Source organism: Eriocheir sinensis, chromosome 41, assembly GCF_024679095.1.
Source record: "Eriocheir sinensis breed Jianghai 21 chromosome 41, ASM2467909v1, whole genome shotgun sequence".
In the NCBI taxonomy this organism is placed as follows: Eukaryota; Metazoa; Arthropoda; class Malacostraca; order Decapoda; family Varunidae; genus Eriocheir; species Eriocheir sinensis.
Window position 1 is genome coordinate 5,231,920 of NC_066549.1, and position 21,976 is coordinate 5,253,895.

The 21,976-nt window shown below is 43.0% G+C and overlaps 1 protein-coding gene across 1 annotated transcript in view; it reads left to right on the plus strand.

The window, feature by feature from the left end:
- Positions 1–11,241, plus strand: part of LOC127009540 (mucin-12-like) — a 50,973-nt gene extending 39,732 nt beyond the window's left edge. The window contains exons 2-4 of the mRNA XM_050882714.1: positions 6,452–6,697; positions 7,031–7,116; positions 7,225–11,241. Of these exons, the coding sequence (XP_050738671.1) occupies positions 6,503–6,697; positions 7,031–7,116; positions 7,225–11,191 (4,248 nt within the window). The 5' untranslated portion in view covers positions 6,452–6,502 and the 3' untranslated portion in view covers positions 11,192–11,241. The remainder of the gene's footprint in view (positions 1–6,451; positions 6,698–7,030; positions 7,117–7,224) is intronic.
- The last annotated feature ends 10,735 nt before the right edge of the window (positions 11,242–21,976 follow it).

The window sequence follows — 21,976 nt, forward strand, 5'->3', positions numbered from 1 at the left end:
GCCCGGTACCTTTTTTTTCGTAACCTTCACTTTCATTAACTCCTACTTCCCTTTCTCTTTTACTCTCCTACAGTCTCTTTCGCACTTCTAATATATCTCTCTCGTCCTTAAAGTAGGCTACAGTTTACTCCTTCCTTTCTGCCCGGTACCTTTTTTTTCGTAACCTTCACTTTCATTAACTCCTACTTCCATTTCTCTTTTACTCTCCTACAGTCTCTTTCGCACTTCTAATATATCTCTCTCGTCCTTAAAGTAGGCTACAGTTTACTCCTTCCTTTCTTCCCGGTACCCTTTTTTTCGTAACCCTTTCTTCCATTAGCGCCTACTTTCCTTTCTTTTTTTACCCGCCTACAGTCTTTTTCGCACTCCTAATATATTCATCCTTAAGGCAGGCTATACAGTTTTCTCTCAACCCGTCGACCCGGTATCTTCTTCGCATCCTTTCTCTCATTAACTCCTTTCATCCTTTTCGCCCTGCTGCACACACTCTCACCTAGCAATATATTCATCCGTAAGGTAAGGTAGGCTATACGGTTTTCTCCTCTCTCTTCCTCCTCCTACCCGGTACCATTTTTCGCAAGCCTTTCTCCCATTAGCACTTGTCTTCCCTCACTTTCTCTCGTTTTTTCTCCATCCATCTCTTCCTTCCTTCCTGTCGCTCCTCCTCCTCCTCCTCCTTTCCCTTCCTGCGTCACTTAACACGCACGCAAGCAACACACACACACACACACACACACACACACACACAAAAACACATTACTACAGATGAGAAAACACTTATAACAGAATGACGCGGAAGAGATGAGTGGGGAAAATGAGAGGGTATGAAGGCGGATTGGAGAGTGGATAAAGGAGGAGGAGGAGGAGGAGGTGAAGAAGAGGAGGAGGAGCAGGAAGAAGAGTATTACAGTGATCTCGTGAATTATATGCCTCGTTAAGTGTCACAACAAGCCGTCATAAGAGGCACGAGTCGCCGTTAAACGATTGTAAAGTGGAGGCTGCTGAGAGTGTGCGCCGTTGGAAACACTTACGTTAAAAGGCGGGAATCTCTGCAGCAATTACGGACTCGCGCGCACATCCTCAACAAACGACACACGATTAGATGACACCGAGGAGTCTTTTTAGAAACCTTGAATGACACTTTGGATAATGAGAAAAACACAAAGCAAGATGGATAAAGAACAACAGAAGGCCACGGAAACAGATATTGAAAGTTTCTCAGAGTAAAGATAAAGAAGACAGTAAGATGAAGTAGAAAGGAAGAATAGAATGACATCTACCTTGGATAAAGAGATAAACACAAAGCAAGATGGATAAAGAACAACAGAAGGCCACGGAAACAGATATCGAAAGTTTCTCTGAGTAAAGAAGATAGAGAAGACAGTAGGATATGAATTACAAAAGAGGAAATGAATGATTATTATGAGTTTCTAGGGATAATGAAGAAACACAGAAGAGAATAGTGATGAAATAAGATAAATAAGACAAAGAGGCCACGAAAACAGATATCGTCACTTTCTCAGAATAAAGAAGACAATAGGAGATGAATTAGGAAGGAACATGGAGGAAGATGATGAGTTTATTTGTTAGTGAGGAAGGTAAAGACGGATCATACGGAGCAGAGTAGAAATGCAGTTGGATAAAGTGCATGAAAGAACCAAGAAAAAAAGATACCAACACTCACTCATAATAAAGAAACCGGTAAGAGATGAATTGGAAAAGAACATAGAGAAAAATAGAGGAGAAAAAAGAAACAATTGAATAAAGAACCATGAAAGAACATGAAGAGAGATATCGACACTCTCAGAATAAAGAAGATCAGAATTAAAAAGGAATATGAGCGTTTTTGTGAACAATGACATACAAAGCAGACTAGTGATACTACTGGATAAAAACAACAACATAAAAAGAGCATTGGGAGAGATATCGACTCTTTCTCAGAATCAAGAAAACGATAAGAGATGAAGTTATTAGAAAGGAGCACAGGGAGAGATAATGAGTTTGTCTATAAAGAAGATGCACAGAGACAAAAGTAGTGTTGCCCTTGGATAACGAACAACAGAAGAGTATAAGGAGAGATGGCGGCACTGCTTTGAATATAGAAAAGTGAATACAAGAGAAGTTCGAACAGGTAAGATATAGTGACACTTTCCCTGAATAAAGAAGAAACATGTAGAGGCGAGTCACGTTGCCCTTGACTGACGGACCGTGGCAGAACATAAGGCAAGAAGAGGTGGTGACACTTTCTCTGCATGAAAATGAAAATACGGGATGAGTTAAGAAAAATACGGGATTAGTTAAGAAAAATACGGGATTAGTTAAGAAAAATACGGGATTAGTTAAGAAAAATACGGGATTAGTTAAGAAAAATACGGGATTAGTTAAGAAAAATACGGGATTAGTTAAGAAAAATACGGGATTAGTAAAGAGAAATACGGGATTAGTTAAGAAAAATAGGGATTAGTTAAGAAAAAAAAGTCAAAGGCGATGGATGAAAAAAGAAACAAAGTAAAGAAAAAAAAGAGAAAAAAGTAACAAAGAAGCAAAGATTTTTTTTTTTTTGCGGATAAAGAAGGAACACGCGGAACTGAATAATGATTTAATTGGATAAAGAAAAAAAAAAAGATATCGAAACTTAAAAGAAAAGAAAATACGGGAGGAGGTAAGAAAATGAAAATAAAATATTGACACTTCCTCTGAATAAAGGAAAATATACGGGGAAATAAAAAAAAGACGATATATAGTGAGTTTTCCTCTGAATAAAGACGAAAATACAGAAGAAGTAAAAAAAATGAAAGGCAATTGATAGTGACACTTCCTCTGTAGAAAGAAAAACCAACAAGCGGGGGATGGGGGTCCTGTGTGTGTTGCAGTGAAAACAACAACGGGGGGAAGGGGGTTAGTGCTGTGCGTTGCAGTCGAAAAAACGGGGAAGGGGGAGGGTCTATGTATGTTGGAAAAAAAAAGGGGGGGGGGTAGGGGGGCCTGTGTGTTGCAGTGAAAACCAACCAAACAAAACAAACAGGGGGAAGGCTGTGTGTGTTGCAGTGAAAGACAAAACCAAAAAACAACAACAACAACAACAACAATGCTGTGTTGCATTGGAAAAAAAAAAAAAAAAAAAACGGGGGGCGTCTGTGTGTTGCAGTGAATAGAAAAAAAAAAGATGTGTTTGGGTTTAGTAATCTGAATATGAGAAAGAGAAGGGCGGAGTAAAAAAAATAGCAAAATATGGTGACACTTCTTGTGTATAAAAAAAAAAAATAATAATAATAATACGGGGCGTGTCTGTGTGTTGCTCTTCATTTCGGAACAAGAATATGCGTTAGGATTTAGTAATGTGAGTGAGAAAAACAAAAAACAAAACATTAAAAGATCAAATACATACGCTGACGTGGTTGAACACTGTAAATAAAAGGAAAAAAGGAGGAGGGATTCTGTTGTTTGAGGGAGTATTGCACCCTCCATGCCAGAAGAAGGAGGAGAAAGAGGGATGAGGATGATGATGAGGAGGAGGAGGAGGGGAATGATGAGGATGATGATGAAGACGCGGGGACAGGAATGAAGGATGAGAACGCGGGGACAGGAATGAAGGATGAGGATGAGGAGGAGGAGGGGAATGATGAGGATGATGATGAAGACGCGGGGACAGGAATGAAGGATGATGATGAGGAGTATGAGGGGAATGATGAGGATGATGATGAAGACGCGGGGACAGGAATGAAGGATGAGAACGCGGGAACAGGAATGAAGGATGAGGATGAGGAGGAGGAGGGGGACAGGAATGAAGGATGATGATGACGATGATGATGATGTGGAGGACAAGAATGAAAGATGAGGATGATGATAAGGAGGAGAAAGAAGGATGATGATGATGATGACGAGGAGGAGGAAAACGAAGGATGATGATGATGACGAGGAGAAGGAAGGATGATTATGATGATGAGTACAGCCCCATAGATGAATGAAGAAGGGCAGCAGCATCACCTCAACATCAAAAAGGAAACGAAAAAGATGCCTTACCATCATCATCTCTAGCAATACACAATACGAAGATCACTACACGCCATCACTATACATAAGTACACACATTACGAGGAGCTCAACACTACCCAACACAACACACAAAGAAAAAGAAGCAGCTTGAAAATAACTAATAACGCCTAAATGATAATAATAAATAAGTAGATCAATAGACGAATAAACCCGCAGCTCATAAACAAAAGGAGAGAGGCGACACACTTCCCTTACCTTATTGTCACGTGACGCCGAGGAATTTGGAAGCAGTCTGCGGCTTCTTCTTCTTCTTCTTCTTCTGTCCATCAGCTTCCGACCAGCCTCCTCTGTGTTTGGTTGGGGGGAGGAGGGAGAGGAAAAGAAACCTTGAAGACGACACTGAAACCTGATTTTCCCATGCAGGAGGAGGAGGAGGAGGAGGAGGAAGAGGAGGAAGAAAAACGAGAATGAAATAAAAGAAAGGAAATAGAACTGGGAAAGGAGGATGAAACTGGAAGAAAAGGAAGAACGAGGAAAAGGAGGAGGAGGAGGAGGAGGAGGTGGAGGAGGAGGAGGAGGAGGAGGAGAAGAAGAAAAAAAAAGAAGACGAAAAAAAAAATAAAATAAAAGTAAAAAAGAACATGAAGAGAAGAAAAAGAGGCAGGAATAATAATAATAATAATAATAATAATAATAATAATAATAATAATAAAAACAACAACAAGAACAACAACAAGAACAACAACAATAATAATATCAACAAGAAGAAAAAGGCAAAAAAAGGAGGCAGGAAGAAGCAAAAGAAAAAAAAAAAGGAGGAGGAGGAGGAGGAGGAGGAGGAGGACGAGGAAGAAGAGGAAGAAATGGTGAAAGACTCTCAACAGACAGAAACATCATCTTCACCATCACTATTAGCACCACCATCATCACCATCACCAGTTTAATGAGGGAGGGAAGGCAGAATGAAAGTACAGAGCCGCTGGAGAGACAGACAGACAACTATGAGGAGGAAGCGAGAGAGTGCACGCGTGAGAGTGTTCTGTTTACACACTTGTTCAGCCACACGGAACACACGGACAGCCAGCCAGCCAGACCCAGCCCCCCTCATCCCCTCGCCCCCCAGCTCACGACCCCCCACTGACCACCACACTCTCCCCACACCCCACTACACTTCCCTGATCACCATATCCTTAACCACCCCCGCTAGCCACCACCCTCTCCCCACACCCCACTACACCTCCCTGATCACCATATCCTTAACCACCCCCGCTAGCCACCACACTCACCATCACTGACCCTTACCCCCACCCACCCCCCTGATCACCACCCTCATCACTATTGCCTTATACACCCTCTCCACTACTGTCTCACCCTCTCCTTGATCACCATTCTTCCTCACCCTATCCTCATCACACCTCACCCTACCCTCATCCTCATCATCCCCACCTCAAAACAACCACCACCCTCATCCCCACTATCTCACCCCTCCACCACCACCACCCTCGTCACCAGCCACCCTAGCCAGTCCGTGTCCATAGCTCCAGGGGACTTTAATGGCACTAAGCTGTTTGTTGTCTTTTTGTGTGTGTTTTGCCTTCACAATGCCCTTCGTCAGCGTCCGTCTCTCTGCCAGTGTGTATGTGTGTGTGTGTGTGTGTGTGTGTGTGTATTTTTTTCGTTCCTGCTTTCTTTCTCTCTCTCTCCTTTTCTTTTCAACACAGCTCAGGGATGACACGAGTTTTTGTTTTACTTTTTTTTTCCTCCTTCTTTATCGTTCACTTTCTTTCTCTCCTTTTCTTTCGTCGTTCAGGGATGATAAGAGTTTTTTTTTTTTTTCGTCCTCTTCTTCGCACATTTTCTTTCTCTCCCTCTTCTTTCACTGTCAATGTTTGAGAGGTGACGGTTATTTTTTGTTCTTCTTTCTCTTTACCTTTTTAGCTTCACTTATTTTTTGTGTGCCTGAGAGATGGATGACTTTTCTCTTTCTATTTGGCCTTTCTATTTCCATTGCTTTTACGTCTCCCACGGATATAATCTTTTCATTTCCTGTTTAGTGTTCCTTTCTTTCCATACAATTGAAGTTTTGCGGCTACTTTGTTTTCTCTTCTTTATCTTTCTACCTCGTGTTCTCATCTCGCCTTCCATCGTGTACCTATTCCTCCCGCCTTCCTTGTCGGTCTTCGGTAAAGCGGAACCTATTAGTGGATTGGATTATGTACCACACAGCTTTCTCTCAGCGCCGGCAGTGTCCACGGTCCATCGACCCCCATAGACTAACTGAACTGTGTCACGTCAGGTGTGTGTGTGTGTGTGTGTGTGTGTGTGTGTGTGTGTGTGTGTGTGTGTGTGTGTGTGTGTGTGTGTGTGTGTGTGTGTCGTGGCTTAAGGCACAGGCCGCGTCTCATGTCTTGCCCAGTTTTTTTTTTTAACCCTGGTCTTGCCTTCCCCCCTGCAGGTGAGGGCCGCGGCGGGCATGTAGCTGCAGGCCGCTCGCTGGTGCTCCGTCATGTGCGTGGCGGTGAGGGTGTTGGTGGCGGGGCTGCTGCTGGTCGACAGCCGAAGGGTGTGGGCGGCGCCCCAGGACCACGCGGCCACGTCCCCAGCAGCCTCCTCTGAAGAAGGAGCGATCGATGACTGGCCTGACCAGGAGGCGGCGGAGAGCCACAAGCGGCACGTGTTCCGCGAGGGCCGCCGCCAACAGGTGGGTGCAGGGGGTCGTGGCGACACTGGGGGGGCGGTGACACTCCGCTTTGAGGGTCGACTTATTAGTTATTAGTAGGACGTGTTAGAATCCCTCAGCGAGTTGTTATGGGTAGTTATTACAGTAAGACAAAACAAGAGCTATAAAAAACGAGAAGCAAAAGCCTGCAGACTGCTGCTCGTGGGTGCATATATAACTGCAAAACTAAAATTCATCTCCTCTGGCGGCCTCTCCCCACCACAACAGAAAGAAGGTTTCTGGGTTGCTCTCATGCACTCAGGAAATGATATCTTATCCTAGCAATTTTCCTTCACATGTTTTCTTTCCCGACAGGGAGGCGGCCGATCGCAGTGGCTGGCGCAGCCCTGGGCTCGCCCGGGTGAACCCCGCCCTAACCTGCCCTGGCACACCTCCTCCAGGTAAGCCCTTCTCTCATTTTGTGTATCGCACGTGCCTCTGTTAAAAAATTACTGAGAAATATCACCCCGGCTCTCGTGGGAACCTTCTGAGATGACTGTGTTCCGCAGGACCACGCCGCCCCCCGCGCACCGGCCGCCCAAGTACAGCCTGCGCCAGAGTCCCTTCAAGGGCACGTACCCCTTCGAAAGCGAGGTGCGCGGCGAGGGCTACCACTCCCACATCAAGTTTCATCACTTCGGCAGCAATCCCGCGCCTAACCACCCTTCCACGGGCCAGACATTCGGCAACTGGGGCTTCTCGCAGCTCCCTCCCGGCGGTCGGGATTCTTATAACTACCGGGACAGCTCCCAGGACACAGACACATTCCTGGACCATTCCCAGGAGCAAGACACCTCATACTTTTTACCTCACGAGACACAGGGACAGCCTGACGCCACCGGAGCCGCGCCCTTCGGCCACGGCGAACAACTGCTGCCGGACACGACGCTAGACACATTACCTTACCCTGACTCCTTCCACGACACGTTCCCTCAAACAGAGACACACAACGATGGTCCGGGAGACACCTACACTCCGCAGTTTCCTCCAAGGTTGCCCTCTCATCAACCTGAAAACAAATATCACTTCCCTCCGAGCTCGCCCCCTCAGCAGAACGACAAATACACACCCCAGTTCCCTCCTAGTTTACCCTTCCGGCATCCAGAAAACAAACACACGCCACAATTTCCTCCTAGTCTGCCCTCTCATCACCCGGGAAACAAACACACTCCTCACTTTCCTCCTAGTTCGCCGTCCCACCACTCGGATGGCAAATATACACCCCAGTTCCCTCCGAGCTTACCCTCCCATCGCCCAGAAGACGACTTTACTCCCAAGTTACCTCCGAGACTCCCCTCTCAGTACCCGGGCAGTCATGGGTTCGAGTCTGAGGAAGGTAGACACCCCACACCTCACCGAGATCAAGACGCCTCTAAACCCTTCTTACAGCCGGGTAACCTTGCGGCGATCCTGGAGGGAAGTCATCCGGAGGGAGATGGAGACGCAGCCGACGCAAGTTTCGACGGCCAGAGTGAAGGCGAAGTGACTGACGGAACTCCGGTCGGTGAGGGTCCAGGAAATCCCTCTGAGACTAGCAATGCGGACGCTGCCTTCCACCACACCCTCGACGTTCTCCCCTCGACCGGAGGACATGAGGCTGAAGGGTCGGAGGGTGAGGGAAGTGCTCCTCGACCCGCCCTGCCCAACGACGGTGAAGATCCGACGCTGCCAAAGGACTCTCTCGACTTTGCGAACCCTGAAGTCGACGGCTCACCTTCAGGAACGTCGGCAGAGACTGGAGAGGCGTCGAACAGCCGGAAACCTCCAGAAGACCTCATCTACTCTTCGAATCCTGAGGTCGACTATTCACCTTCACCAGGGATTGGAGAGGTGTTGAACAGTCGAGAACCTCTTGAAGACCTCACCTACTCTTCGAACCCTGATGACGACTATCCGTCTTCAGGGACATTGACAGGGACTGGGGAGACGTTGAGTAGCCAAGAGTCGCTTGACGGTACCATCTACTCTTCGAACCCTGATGACGACTATCCATCTTCAGGAACACTGACAGAGACTGGGAAGGCGTTGAGTAGCCAAGAGGACGGTACCATCTACTCTTCGAACTCTGATGGCGACTATTCATCTTCTGGGTCGTTGACAGGGACTGGGGAGACGTTGAGCAGCCGAGAGCCTCTTGACGATACCATCTACTCAGCGAACCCTGAAGTCGACTATCCATCTTCAGGGTCGTCGACAGGGACTGGGGAGACGTTGAACAGTCAAGAACCTCCAGAAGACCTCATCTACTCTTCGAACCCTGAAGTCGACTATCCATCATCAGGGCCATTGACAGGGACCGGGGAGGTGTTGAACAGCCGGGAGCCATTTGAAGATCTCATTGATACGACCCCGAAGGACTACAATCCGGACTACTACGACAAGCTCTACGACGAGTTCCTGGATATATATTACGACGACCCCGAGCAGCAGGAGGAGCAGCGGCAGCAGAAGGGGAGGGACGGCCCGCACTCCCCTCCCTCGCCTGCCGTCTTGGAAGCAACAGCTGGAGGAGCTCCCAGGAGCACTGCGTCGCCGCCTACTACACCGACGCTAACATCTACCTCACCCTCGCTGGCAACACTGCTCGCCTCCACCATAAGCAAGCCGTCAGATGATACAACGATAAATTCTGTGTTTCCATTAACCACAGACACAAGCAGCACAACACTCATGACCAACACAGACACAACGCCTCCAGGAGAAAGCCCAGACGAGAGACCAGCCACGACACAACCACCACCTACCACCTCATCCACTACTCCCACACCCCAAACCACCACAACTACTACTACACCAGCCCCACCGACAACCACCACGACCACAACAACACCAAGACCCTCCACAACCTCTACCACCACAACCACAAGCACCACCACCACCACTACAACTCCAACAACAACAACACCTCCTGAAACAACAACAACAACAACAACAACAACAGAAAGACCCACCACCCCGACAACTACCCGGCCCCGAGCGCGACAACTAGGCGGCGGCACAAAGTCAGTGGGCGGAGGGAAGGGTACCGCCATTAGCCTGTCCGAGATCCTGCAGGGGCTGAGTCTGGGGCTCCCGCAGTTCCTGGTGGCCTTGAAAACCCACGGTCTCACCCTCAAGGACTTCACTACGAAGGTCCAGGAGAAGAGACTCACGCAGGCGCAGTTCAGGAAGGCGAAGGGCAACTTGGACTCCCTTATCGCTATCCTGAAGGTGGATGAGGACGGTGAGGAGTCCAAGGAGGAGGAAAAGGGTGGAACTACAGAACCCACGGAGGAAGAAGAGGAAAATGGAGAGGAGGAAGGAAAGAAAGTCAGTATTATACCTTACTGGCTTACTTCTCGACCCACCTGGAGGCCGTCGACCACAACAACCACTACACCGGCTACCACCACAACCACCACTACTACAACCACAACAACAACCACGACAACCAGACCTTCCCTTCCTCCTAAGATATTCGGCTTCCGCCCAGGAGGAAGACCACAGTTCTCGATACCGCAGACGGAGAGCAAAGAATCTGTGACTAAGGAAAGCAGTGAGGAAGGGGAGGAGGGAAGTGGAGAAGGAGAAAAAGGAGAGATAGGGGAAAAGGACCAAGAGGGGGATGGTAAGGTTAAAGATGAAGCTCCTGTTCCCATAAAGCTGGACATCGCTTCAGTCATGCGGGACAAAGGAATCAGCGCTTCGGACATGTTGCACGATCTCGGTTCTCTCTTCACGATGGCCGCCGATGACGACAATAACAGCGACAACACCAGCGACGACAGCAGTGACGACGACGTATCCTCAGGCTCAGGGAACAAAACAATGGCCGATGAAGACCCAAGTGCCTCATCCTCGTCCACTACTCCAAGCCCTTCATCCTCGCCTCCTAACCCAGTGTCCCTCAAGCCTTACATACCCCGCAGGACGCCGGAGAGGTTCAGGCCGCGCCCGTATATCCCCTCGGGCGTGCAGGACGGAGGGATGGGTCGCCACATCATCACCAACAGACACAAAACCAGCACACGACCGACGCTCCGGCCAGCCTACCAAGCACCATCCACCACCCCGTACGTCCCATCCGCCCACCCCGAGGCCGCCACCGAGGAGCCGGAAAAGCACGCCCCAAGGTACACCAAGGACGACTACCACCGCAACACCTTCGACGACTACCGCTACGACCGGCCGGACCCGAACACGTCCCTCAACATGACGAAGAGCGCGATCATGGCCGCCTCCGTGCTGGGCGGCGTGGCCATGTGTGTGTTCCTGGCCATCCTGGTGGTCGTGATGTACCGGGGCCGCGTCAGGTTACGTCGGACGCCTCTCGCGCTGGCCAGTGACTCCTCGACGTCGTCCACGCCGCCGCTGTACGTGCCGCGGGTAAGGGCCAGCGTCGGGAAGGGGCCTCACCAGACGGCCGGATTCTGGGGGACGCTGAAGAAGAGGTTTGATCCCTACTCGCACAGCCCCGCCGTTAGTGTCATGAGCTGAGGGAGGGAAAGGCCGCCAGCGCTTTCCCTCTTGCTCCAGCCTCGCCCCCCCCCCCACACACACACACACACACCGTTCCCCCCTCAGCCAAGCAGTCTCACTCGCCGCATCAGTCACTCCGTCAGCAGATTCCCGTCGCTGCTGGGCGTTCGTGACATGCTTGAGGCGTCCTTGTTGAGAGAGAGAGAGAGAGAGAGAGAGAGAGAGAGAGAGAGAGAGAGAGAGAGAGAGAGAGAGAGAAAGTGTTACATATCGCGTTAGGTTAGGTAGGTTAGGCGAGACCGGAGAGGTATAGATGTTGTCTTAGGTAAGTCACGATCTTGTTATTATTGTATTTATTGTTGAATAAACGTAAATAGTTGACTCGGAAGTTTGCATCACATCCTGTAGCAGCAGAGGCGACAACATGAGGAGTAGGAGGAGGAGGAGGAGAAAACAGATCTGACAGCAATAAACACAAGGTCGAGCACATATAGAATAAAAATAACGAGAACTTAACGCAGTCTTGAAATCAAACGTAATTCAATAATGCTTTGCTCAGTCTGGCGAAGCAGAGAGTAGAATCAGTGAGAAGCTGGTGAAGAGAAAACGTGTTTCGATACACTATATATCTTTGAAATTATTAGATGTCTGAACCAAAACTCGCTCCCAAACACAATGAAACTGAATGATTTAATATAATAAAACTCGCTCCTAAACACTATGAAACTGAATGATTTAATATAATAAAACTCGCTCCCAAACACAATGAAACTGAATGATTTAATATAATAAAACTCGCTCCCAAACACAATGAAACTGAATGATTTAATATAATAAAACTCGCTCCTAAACACTATGAAACTGAATGATTTAATATAATAAAACTCGCTCCCAAACACAATGAAACTGAATGATTTAATATAATAAAACTCGCTCCTAAACACTATGAAACTGAATGATTTAATATAATAAAACTCGCTCCCAAACACTATGAAACTGAATGATTTAATATAATAAAACTCGCTCCTAAACACTATGAAACTGAATGATTTAATATAATAAAACTCGCTCCCAAACACTATGAAACTGAATGATTTAATATAATAAAACTCGCTCCCAAACACTATGAAACTGAATGATTTAATATAATAAAACTCGCTTCTAAACACTATGAAACTGAATGATTTAATATAATAAAACTCGCTCCCAAACACTATGAAACTGAATGATTTAATATAATAAAACTCGCTCCCAAACACTATGAAACTGAATGATTTAATATAATAAAACTCGCTCCCAAACACTATGAAACTGAATGATTTAATATAATAAAACTCGCTCCCAAACACTATGAAACTGAATGATTTAATATAATAAAACTCGCTCCCAAACACTATGAAACTGAATGATTTAATATAATAAAACTCGCTCCCAAACACTATGAAACTGAATGATTTAATATAATAAAACTCGCTCCTAAACACAATGAAACTGAATGATTTAATATAATAAAACTCGCTCCTAAACACAATGAAACTGAATGATTTAATATAATAAAACTCGCTCCTAAACACAATGAAACTGAATGATTTAATATAATAAAACTCGCTTCTAAACACAATGAAACTGAATGATTTAATATAATAAAACTCGCTTCTAAACACAATGAAACTGAATGATTTAATATAATAAAACTCGCTTCTAAACACAATGAAACTGAATGATTTAATATAATAAAACTCGCTCCTAAACACAATGAAACTGAATGATTTAATATAATAAAACTCGCTCCTAAACACAATGAAACTGAATGATTTAATATAATAAAACTCGCTCCCAAACACTATGAAACTGAATGATTTAATATAATAAAACTCGCTTCTAAACACTATGAAACTGAATGATTTAATATAATAAAACTCGCTCCCAAACACTGTGAAACTGAATGATTTAATATAATAAAACTCGCTTCTAAACACTATGAAACTGAATGATTTAATATAATAAAACTCGCTCCTAAACACTATGAAACTGAATGATTTAATATAATAAAACTCGCTTCTAAACACTATGAAACTGAATGATTTAATATAATGAAACTCGCTCCTAAACACTATGAAACTGAATGATTTAATATAATAAAACTCGCTCCTAAACACTATGAAACTGAATGATTTAATATAATAAAACTCGCTTCTAAACACTATGAAACTGAATGATTTAATATAATAAAACTCGCTTCTAAACACTATGAAACTGAATGATTTAATATAATAAAACTCGCTCCTAAACACTATGAAACTGAATGATTTAATATAATAAAACTCGCTTCTAAACACTATGAAACTGAATGATTTAATATAATAAAACTCGCTCCTAAACACAATGAAACTGAATGATTTAATATAATAAAACTCGCTCCTAAACACAATGAAACTGAATGATTTAATATAATAAAACTCGCTCCTAAACACAATGAAACTGAATGATTTAATATAATAAAACTCGCTCCTAAACACAATGAAACTGAATGATTTAATATAATAAAACTCGCTCCTAAACACAATGAAACTGAATGATTTAATATAATAAAACTCGCTCCCAAACACAATGAAACTGAATGATTTAATATAATAAAACTCGCTCCCAAACACAATGAAACTGAATGATTTAATATAATAAAACTCGCTCCTAAACACTGTGAAACTGAATGATTTAATATAATAAAACTCGCTCCTAAACACTGTGAAACTGAATGATTTAATATAATAAAACTCGCTCCTAAACACAATGAAACTGAATGATTTAATATAATAAAACTCGCTCTTAAACACTGTGAAACTGAATGATTTAATATAATAAAACTCGCTTCTAAACACTGTGAAACTGAATGATTTAATATAATAAAACTCGCTCCCAAACACTATGAAACTGAATGATTTAATATAATAAAACTCGCTCCTAAACACAATGAAACTGAATGATTTAATATAATAAAACTCGCTTCTAAACATCATCTGTGAAAATACTGAATGACGAAATAGATTGAAACACTTTTTAGCTTTCAAATTACTGGATGTCTTATTGAAATGTAACTCGTTTCTAAACACTGATATTTCTGGATGTCTTATGGAACTGAGACTCTTCACTTACTAAATTACTGGATGTCTAATCGAACTGAAAATCGCTTCTGAATGCTATGAAATTATTGGATGTTAAACCTTATGAATGTCTAATGACGCAATGACCACCCTCCGGCAATACCTCCGTTGTTTTCTTTTACCACCAACTCGCTTATTGTGACAGCATGAAGCGGGTTGTGGTTTCCTCATTAACTTTTCGGTAATTATATCAGCAAGTTGTAATGCGTTGATGTTGAAAGTGGATTTTAATTGCAACGTGCATTCTCTCTGGTGGGCGAGTTATTATAGAACAAGAGAAAGTGTTATATCTTAGCCTAAAGGAAAGAAGGGGCCGAAGCTGCATCCTGCCGGCAGTTTCGGTTTCCACAACAAATATTATCAGATTCCACAAAGGAGATTAGTCGGGTTCTCATAATTTTTTTTTTAAGTTAATGGTGCAGATACTTCGTCAAACTATCACTAGCCTCTTAAAAGTAGCCATGGAAATAATGATACAACTTCAGCGAAAGCTTTATCAGATGTGGGTGTGTGAAATCCGAGGCACTTCAGAATATGGGTCTTTTTTTGTATCCGAGTCACAGGAAAAGCTGAGTTCATGATGCAGAGGCCCTGTCAGACTATTACTAGGCTATTGAAACTACCCATGGAAATGCTAACACAACCTATACGAAATCCTTATTAAATGTGGGTTGAGATTATGGGGTTTATATGTATCAGAGTTGCAGAAAAAGCCGAGTTCATGATGCAGAGGCCCTGTTAGACTATTACTAGGCTATTGAAACTACCCATGTAAATGCTAACACAACCTATATGAAAGCCTTATTAAATGTGGGTTAAGAATATGGGGTTTATATGTATCAGAGTTGCATAAAAAGCTGAGTTCATGATGCAGAGGCCCTGTTAGACCATTACTAGGCTATTGAAACTACCCATGTAAATAGTAACACAACCTATACGAAATCCTTATTAAATGTGGGTTGAGATTATGGGGTTTATATGTATCAGAGTTGCAGAAAAAGCTGAGTTCATGATGCAGAGGCCCTGTCAGACTATTACTAGGCTATTGAAACTACCCATGGAAATGCTAACACAACCTATACGAAATCCTTATTAAATGTGGGTTGAGATTATGGGGTTTATATGTATCAGAGTTGAAGAAAAAGCCGAGTTCATGATGCAGAGGCCCTGTTAGACCATTACTAGGCTATTGAAACTACCCACGGAAATGCTAACATAACCTATACGAAAGCCTTATCAAATGTGGGTGTGTGAGTCCCCAAGTGTTTGAGATTATGGGTCATGTTTGTATCAGAGTCGAAGGAAGAGCTGGGTTCATGATGCAGAAGCCTTGTCAGACTATAACTAGGCTCATAAAACTACCCATGGAAATAGTAATACAACTTTTGCGAAAGCCTTATCAACTTAGGGTGTGTGAGTCCCCAAGTGTTTGAGATTATGGGTCATATTTGTATCATAGTCGCAGGAAAAGGAAAAGATAACGTTGGAATGAGATGAAATTCAGTATCTTTTTGCTTTTTAATTTATTTTAGTTTCTGGGTTTATGGATCGTTGTAATCATGCCTACTTTATGGGTCACTGAATGGACAGGAATGAGCTTCGCCGAGTCCCAGGAGTACGGTGGAGGAAAGGGAGGATGGGGAAAGTTGGAAAGTTTCGTTTAGTCGGCGCAACATCTATGGTCATATGCCGGAGAGAGACAGAAGGGGAAGGAATTATAGGAGAAGGGAACAGATCTCAGGAGACGGGACACAACCCCCGATTAATACCTGGTACCCATTCACTACTAGGTGGACAGGGGCGTAGGGTATCGAAAAAGCCGCGGAGGGATGGGGTGGGGGTGGTCGCGGTTTCCCTGCATGGCGCCCCGACGACGTCAACAAGAAGCCATGGGAGAGGTCGAAGATGAAGTTGAATGTGGGTTGTCATTACCACACCATCGTCTGAACTAATGGATTGGATGATATGGAGGCTGCTGTCGCTCCGCTGTGTCCCGGGAATTCACTGTTGCCAGATTATCGTACTCAAGAGCATCGTATTTACCGGTTTCTGACCCATAACAATTGCCAAGAAACATCAGTAATTAACCATATTAAAGATAACTATATATGAAGGCAGTTATTGGGGTGAAGGAGGCAGCTTTTGGGTCGGAAATCGGCAAACATGAGAGGCTGAGTACGACAATCTGGCAACGTTGGCTGTGTCCCGGGATAATGTGTTCTCCTGTGTTGCCAGATCTATCAAAATATCATGAGATTTACTGAAATTTTGATGAATCTCAGAAATAACTTACCAATCTCATGAATAATTTGTATATTGCTTTTCCAAATTTTCACCAGTTATAAAAAAAATACTGATATAATGCTTTTTAACTGAATTTTATCTACATAACATATATCACAAGAACCACGACATATATATTAGAGTGCGTTTGCCGAATTTTTACCTACCTAATGAATTTTCTCGGAATAATCTACTGAAATTTCCTTTGCACCATCTGGCAACACTGGGCTCAAGGATCAAAGCGACGGAGATGAGCACCGAGGACACGCGCAGCTTTAGTAAATGTCCCTTATTTTTTATTTTTTTTTTTTTTTTTTACTTTTAGAGCGGCTGTTTGCCAAATTTCGAAACAATTAATTTTATGTGTGAATTTTAGTGAACGAGACAAACACAATAGCTATTTTAATGTGATTGTTCAAAGTTCCTTCCGTTGGGTACTCATCATTGCTCCAACAAATATATTAATCAATTTTATGGTTATTAACTTTCTTACTAATATCATTTTAATGTAATTGTTCAAAGTTCCTTCCGTTACCTATTGATCATTGCTCCAACAAATATATTAATCAATTTTATGGTTAAATCAACTTTCATATTAATATCATTGCCGCATTTGCAGACTCATTCCAAATATATTGAATACTTTTTTATATATTTTTAAAACCAAAACACAATGGGAACTATGATTTTCGGAACATTCACACACACACACACACACACACACACACATCTTGCCTTGTGTGTGTGTGTGTGTGTGTGTGTGTGTGTGTGTGTGTGTCAAAGGGGGAAAGGGGGGGTGAATTTCTTCCTCACGGCCCCTTTCCCGAACACGACAACCCACTGGGAACACCACCAATACAGGCGAACACGAACAAAGAACCTCAATAATTCTGGGAGGAGATAAAACACACTTTCCCTTCAGCCGAACCTGTGAAAAGGAGCGCCGGTAACAGGTAACACGGCGACTAAGGTGAACATGTGTGTATGTGATATTCCATCCATAAATAGATAGATAATATTAGACAGATAGAGATATATAGACAGACAGATACAGCTAAAAGAGATAGATGGAGATAAATCTATAAACATCTATAAACATCTATAAAAAGATAGACAGACCGAGTGATTGATTAACTGAGTGATAGAGAAACAGATAGAGATAGAGGTAGATACATAGATGGAAATAAATAGTTACACTGATAGATAGGCAGAAAGATAATAATTACATACACACATACATAAATAGACTGACATAAAACAGAAATAAGTGAATATATATAGTCTCTCTCTCTCTCTCTCTCTCTCTCTCTCTCTCTCTCTCTCTCTCTCTCTCTCTCTCTCTCTCTCTCTGAAGACAGATAAACATATACAAACAGACTAATAGACTTACTGCCCACAAATTCATCTTGTAACATCTATACATACATCATTCTACATTTTATACGGCTTTTTACGGCCATCATATACTTTTTACGATAAGCTCAATGCAGGTAAAAAATATATACACATCACACGTAGGTTACCATTATTTGCTTTATTAATCATGTGCATAAACTAGGAGGGACCCCGAATACATAACAGTATCTGTCTGACAAGTTCCACACAGTCCATGACACGGAATACAGAAGGAAGGAAGGAGGCAGGTTGAGCGTTACTGAGGCGTCGATGAATTGAACACCTTCAGACGTGAGGTACTGATAAACTTTCAGGAGGAAGCATGGAGACTTGGAAGAGCAAGCAACAGAAAGTCGGTTGGCTTCTTCTGTAGTTCGATGAGCATGTCAATGACCTATGACCTATGACACAGATGACAGCACTTGTTATCTGAACGTGCGGGACCTTTCAATTCACTCCTGACGCAACGACGTTACGGGGAATGCGCTTTTTAGAAGTTTATCTTTTACCCATAATACTTCAGCAGGAAGGTTGTTGCAGAGGTGGATGACTCGGTTCAAGAAGAAACTCCTACCGATGTCTGATCTGTAAGCCTTCGCTGGAACTGGCGGACTGTCATTTCTAGAATAGTTTACCTAACCTCCTGTTGAAGGTGCTTTAAGTATCTGCACTCATCACACAACTGACAAATATTTTCTCCTCGTCCACCGCCAGTCCTTATCAAGACATTTCTTGGGTCAGAAATGATGTAGATTAGACCTATATATATTGATAGCTAGATGCATTTATTACTACGGTCAAGCTATTTAGGGCTTAAAGAGAATATTATGTTGGGGTGAATACTGAATATGCCATGGAGGAGACGCTTTGAGACGGGAACATTGGTGGCGGCGGCTGTGGTGGTGGTGGCGGCGGCTGTGGTGGTGGTGGCGGCGGCTGTGGTGGTGGTGGCGGCGGCGGCGGTGGTTATCTCGTAAGCAACAACAGGTGGTGGGAGTTTTTTTTTTCCCTTTCTATAAACATCACTTGGTACCTGACAAACCTGCAGAAAATAAATGGAGGAAAATACACACGCGCATTATCAGATCTTCCCCCCATCATCATCTCCCCCCCCTCTCCCCCTCCTAACAACCACCCCCCCTCCCAACACACACGCATACGCACACTCCCCCCTTCTACACATTCAGCCGCACCATATGATCAAAGTGACCACAAAGGCGATAAAGACAGAACAGAATTTACCGGTGTGAGGAAAGAGAGAAAGAGAAGTCACAATGCTTTCACTTGAGACCTGGTGGTGGTGGTGGTGGTGGTGGAGGTGGTGTGAATTAGCAGGTGTTATGCGTGGCTGTATAAGTGGCGCGCAATACTTAGAAGAAAAAAAATAATGAATGTGGGAGAGAGAGAGAGGGAAGGGAGGGAAATGAGGAAGGGAAATGGTATGAGAGAAAGAAGGGAGAGGAAGGGAAATAAGAAAAGGGAGGGGAGGGAAGGAGGAAGGGAAATGAGAGGAAAAGAGGAAGGAAGGTAAGGGAGGGACATGAGAGAAAGGAGGGAGAAAAAGGAGGGAAAGGAAGAAAATAAAGGAAGAGAAAGGAGGAAAGGAAGGAAGAGACAGGAAGGAAATGAAGAGAAATGTGGGAAGGAAGGAAAGGGAAAGATGTGGAGAGAGAGGAGGAAAGTGAGGGACAGAGAGAGGAGGAGTAGGAGAGAAAAGAGGGAAAAGAGAGAGGGAGAGAAAGAGTATAATATAGAGACAGGATAAACGGGAAGGAAGGAAGGTAGAGAAAGGAAACGACGAGGAAAAGAAACAGAAGAGAAAAACCATTAAACTCAACAATAGACAGGTAAAACTTTTGATTCAACTAAAAGAGAAGCACTAACAGATATGACAAAATAACACTAAATACACTCGCAAATAACAGATGCAATTGCCAATATATACGGAGAAAAATTAACTAAAAGAGAAGCACAAACAGATATAACAAAATAACATGAAATACACTCACAAATAACGGATGCAGTTGGTTGTATAAACGGAAACAAAACCAACATTAAGGAGGATCGGAACTGCATAAAATAGGACTAACAGAAACGATAAAATATGAAATACTCGCAAATAATGAATGTAGTTGCTAATCTAAGCGGAGACAAAACCAATCAAGGGGAGGGTATCAGAACACCTCTCCTCCCGAAATTGATTTATCTTTTTGGCCATTCCTCTCTACTCTATTCAGGAGCAGTAAGTAGCGGGCTTTTTTTTTCATTATTTTTTTTTTGTTGTTTTTTACGCCCTTGAACTGTCTCCCTCTGTTGTAAAAAAATAAAAAAAATCTCAAGGGGAAGGGTCGGAAGAGAATAAAAGAGAAATACCAAGAGAAAAAGACAAAATAATATGAAACGAACAAAGAGAGAATGGATGTAGTTAGCACTTACTATAAACAGAGACACACCCACACTTACGAAAGAGGATTGGAACAAGAAATGCAAGTCACGAGTGTTACCGAGCAGGGAAATAAGATCGACACGCAATTATATAAACTAGTTACATAAAAAAAAAAAAATGAAAACACCAGGAGATGAAAATATTGGCCTTGAAACTGGAGCATGGAATCACTTTTTTTTTTCCTTTTTCTTTTTTGTAGATGATGCTTTAGTAATGGTGCAAACAGTAGAAGGAAGAAAGGTAGAAGGGGGGATGAAGAGACGGAAGGGAAAAGCCATTGACTGTAGGAAACATAAGTTTGTAATAATGATAATGGTGTATACGGTAGAAGCAAGGGAAGAAAGGTAGAGGAAGGAAGGGACAAAGAGACGGAAGGGAAAAGCCATTAACTGTAAGAAACATATGTTGATACTACTACTACTACTACTACTACTACTACTACTACTACTACTACTACCACTGGTGTATACAGTAGAAGTGAGGGAAAAATGTTGGAATAAGGAACGGACGAAGAGATGGAAAAGAAAAGCCATAAACTGTAAGAAACATAACTTATACCAAAGACTTTAAAAACAATGTGGATTAGAGATTAATAAAACAAGGAAGTAAAAAAACAAAAACGAAAACATTAGAGTATAGACTGTAAACAATGTGGGGACAAACACTTTAGTAGTAATAACACAAACAAAACAACGTGGGAAGAAACACATTTGAGTAATAAAAGACTTAAAAACGTGGATGAGAGATAAACAATGATATAAAAGAAACACTATACATTTTTTTACATGAACTACCAACCAGAGGAAATTTAGGCAATGCAGAGAACGGCCAAAACATAAAACAAAAATAAGTAAGTATGAGATTAAGAAACGCTATACATTTTTTTACATGAACTACCAACCAGAGGAAATTCAGGTAATGCAGAGAACGGCCAAAACAAACAAACAAAAATAAGTAAGTATAAGATTAAGAAACACTATATTTTTTTCCTACATGAACTATATAACAATCAGAGGAAATCTAGGCAATGCAGGAAACGGCCAAAACAAAACAAAACAAAACAAAGAGTAAGTATAAGAAACACTATATTTTTTTTTCTACATGAACAATACAACAACCAGAGGATATCCAGGCAATGCAAGTATAACGGCAGAGACCAAAATAATGATTGGCAACATGAGAAATACTGTGTTGAAGATGATTAAGACGCAGCATCACCCTTGCCCCGTCAGAGATTTGATTTGATTAGATATGATACGTTTATTGAGATATACACATACATATAACAGTATACATATAGTCTCAAAATAATGAAGGTACCTTTGTTGACTTCACCCCAACCTTGCTGTATTTTGCTTAACATTACCTTACATTAAATTACACTATATTTCCGTACACTTGTTATTGCCTTATGATACACATGACAGATGGTAACCGTAGAGAAAATGGGTATAGGAAAGGGGTGTGACGGGGTGAGGAGGGTGGAGGACAGGTAAACGAAGGACAGGTAAGGGAAAG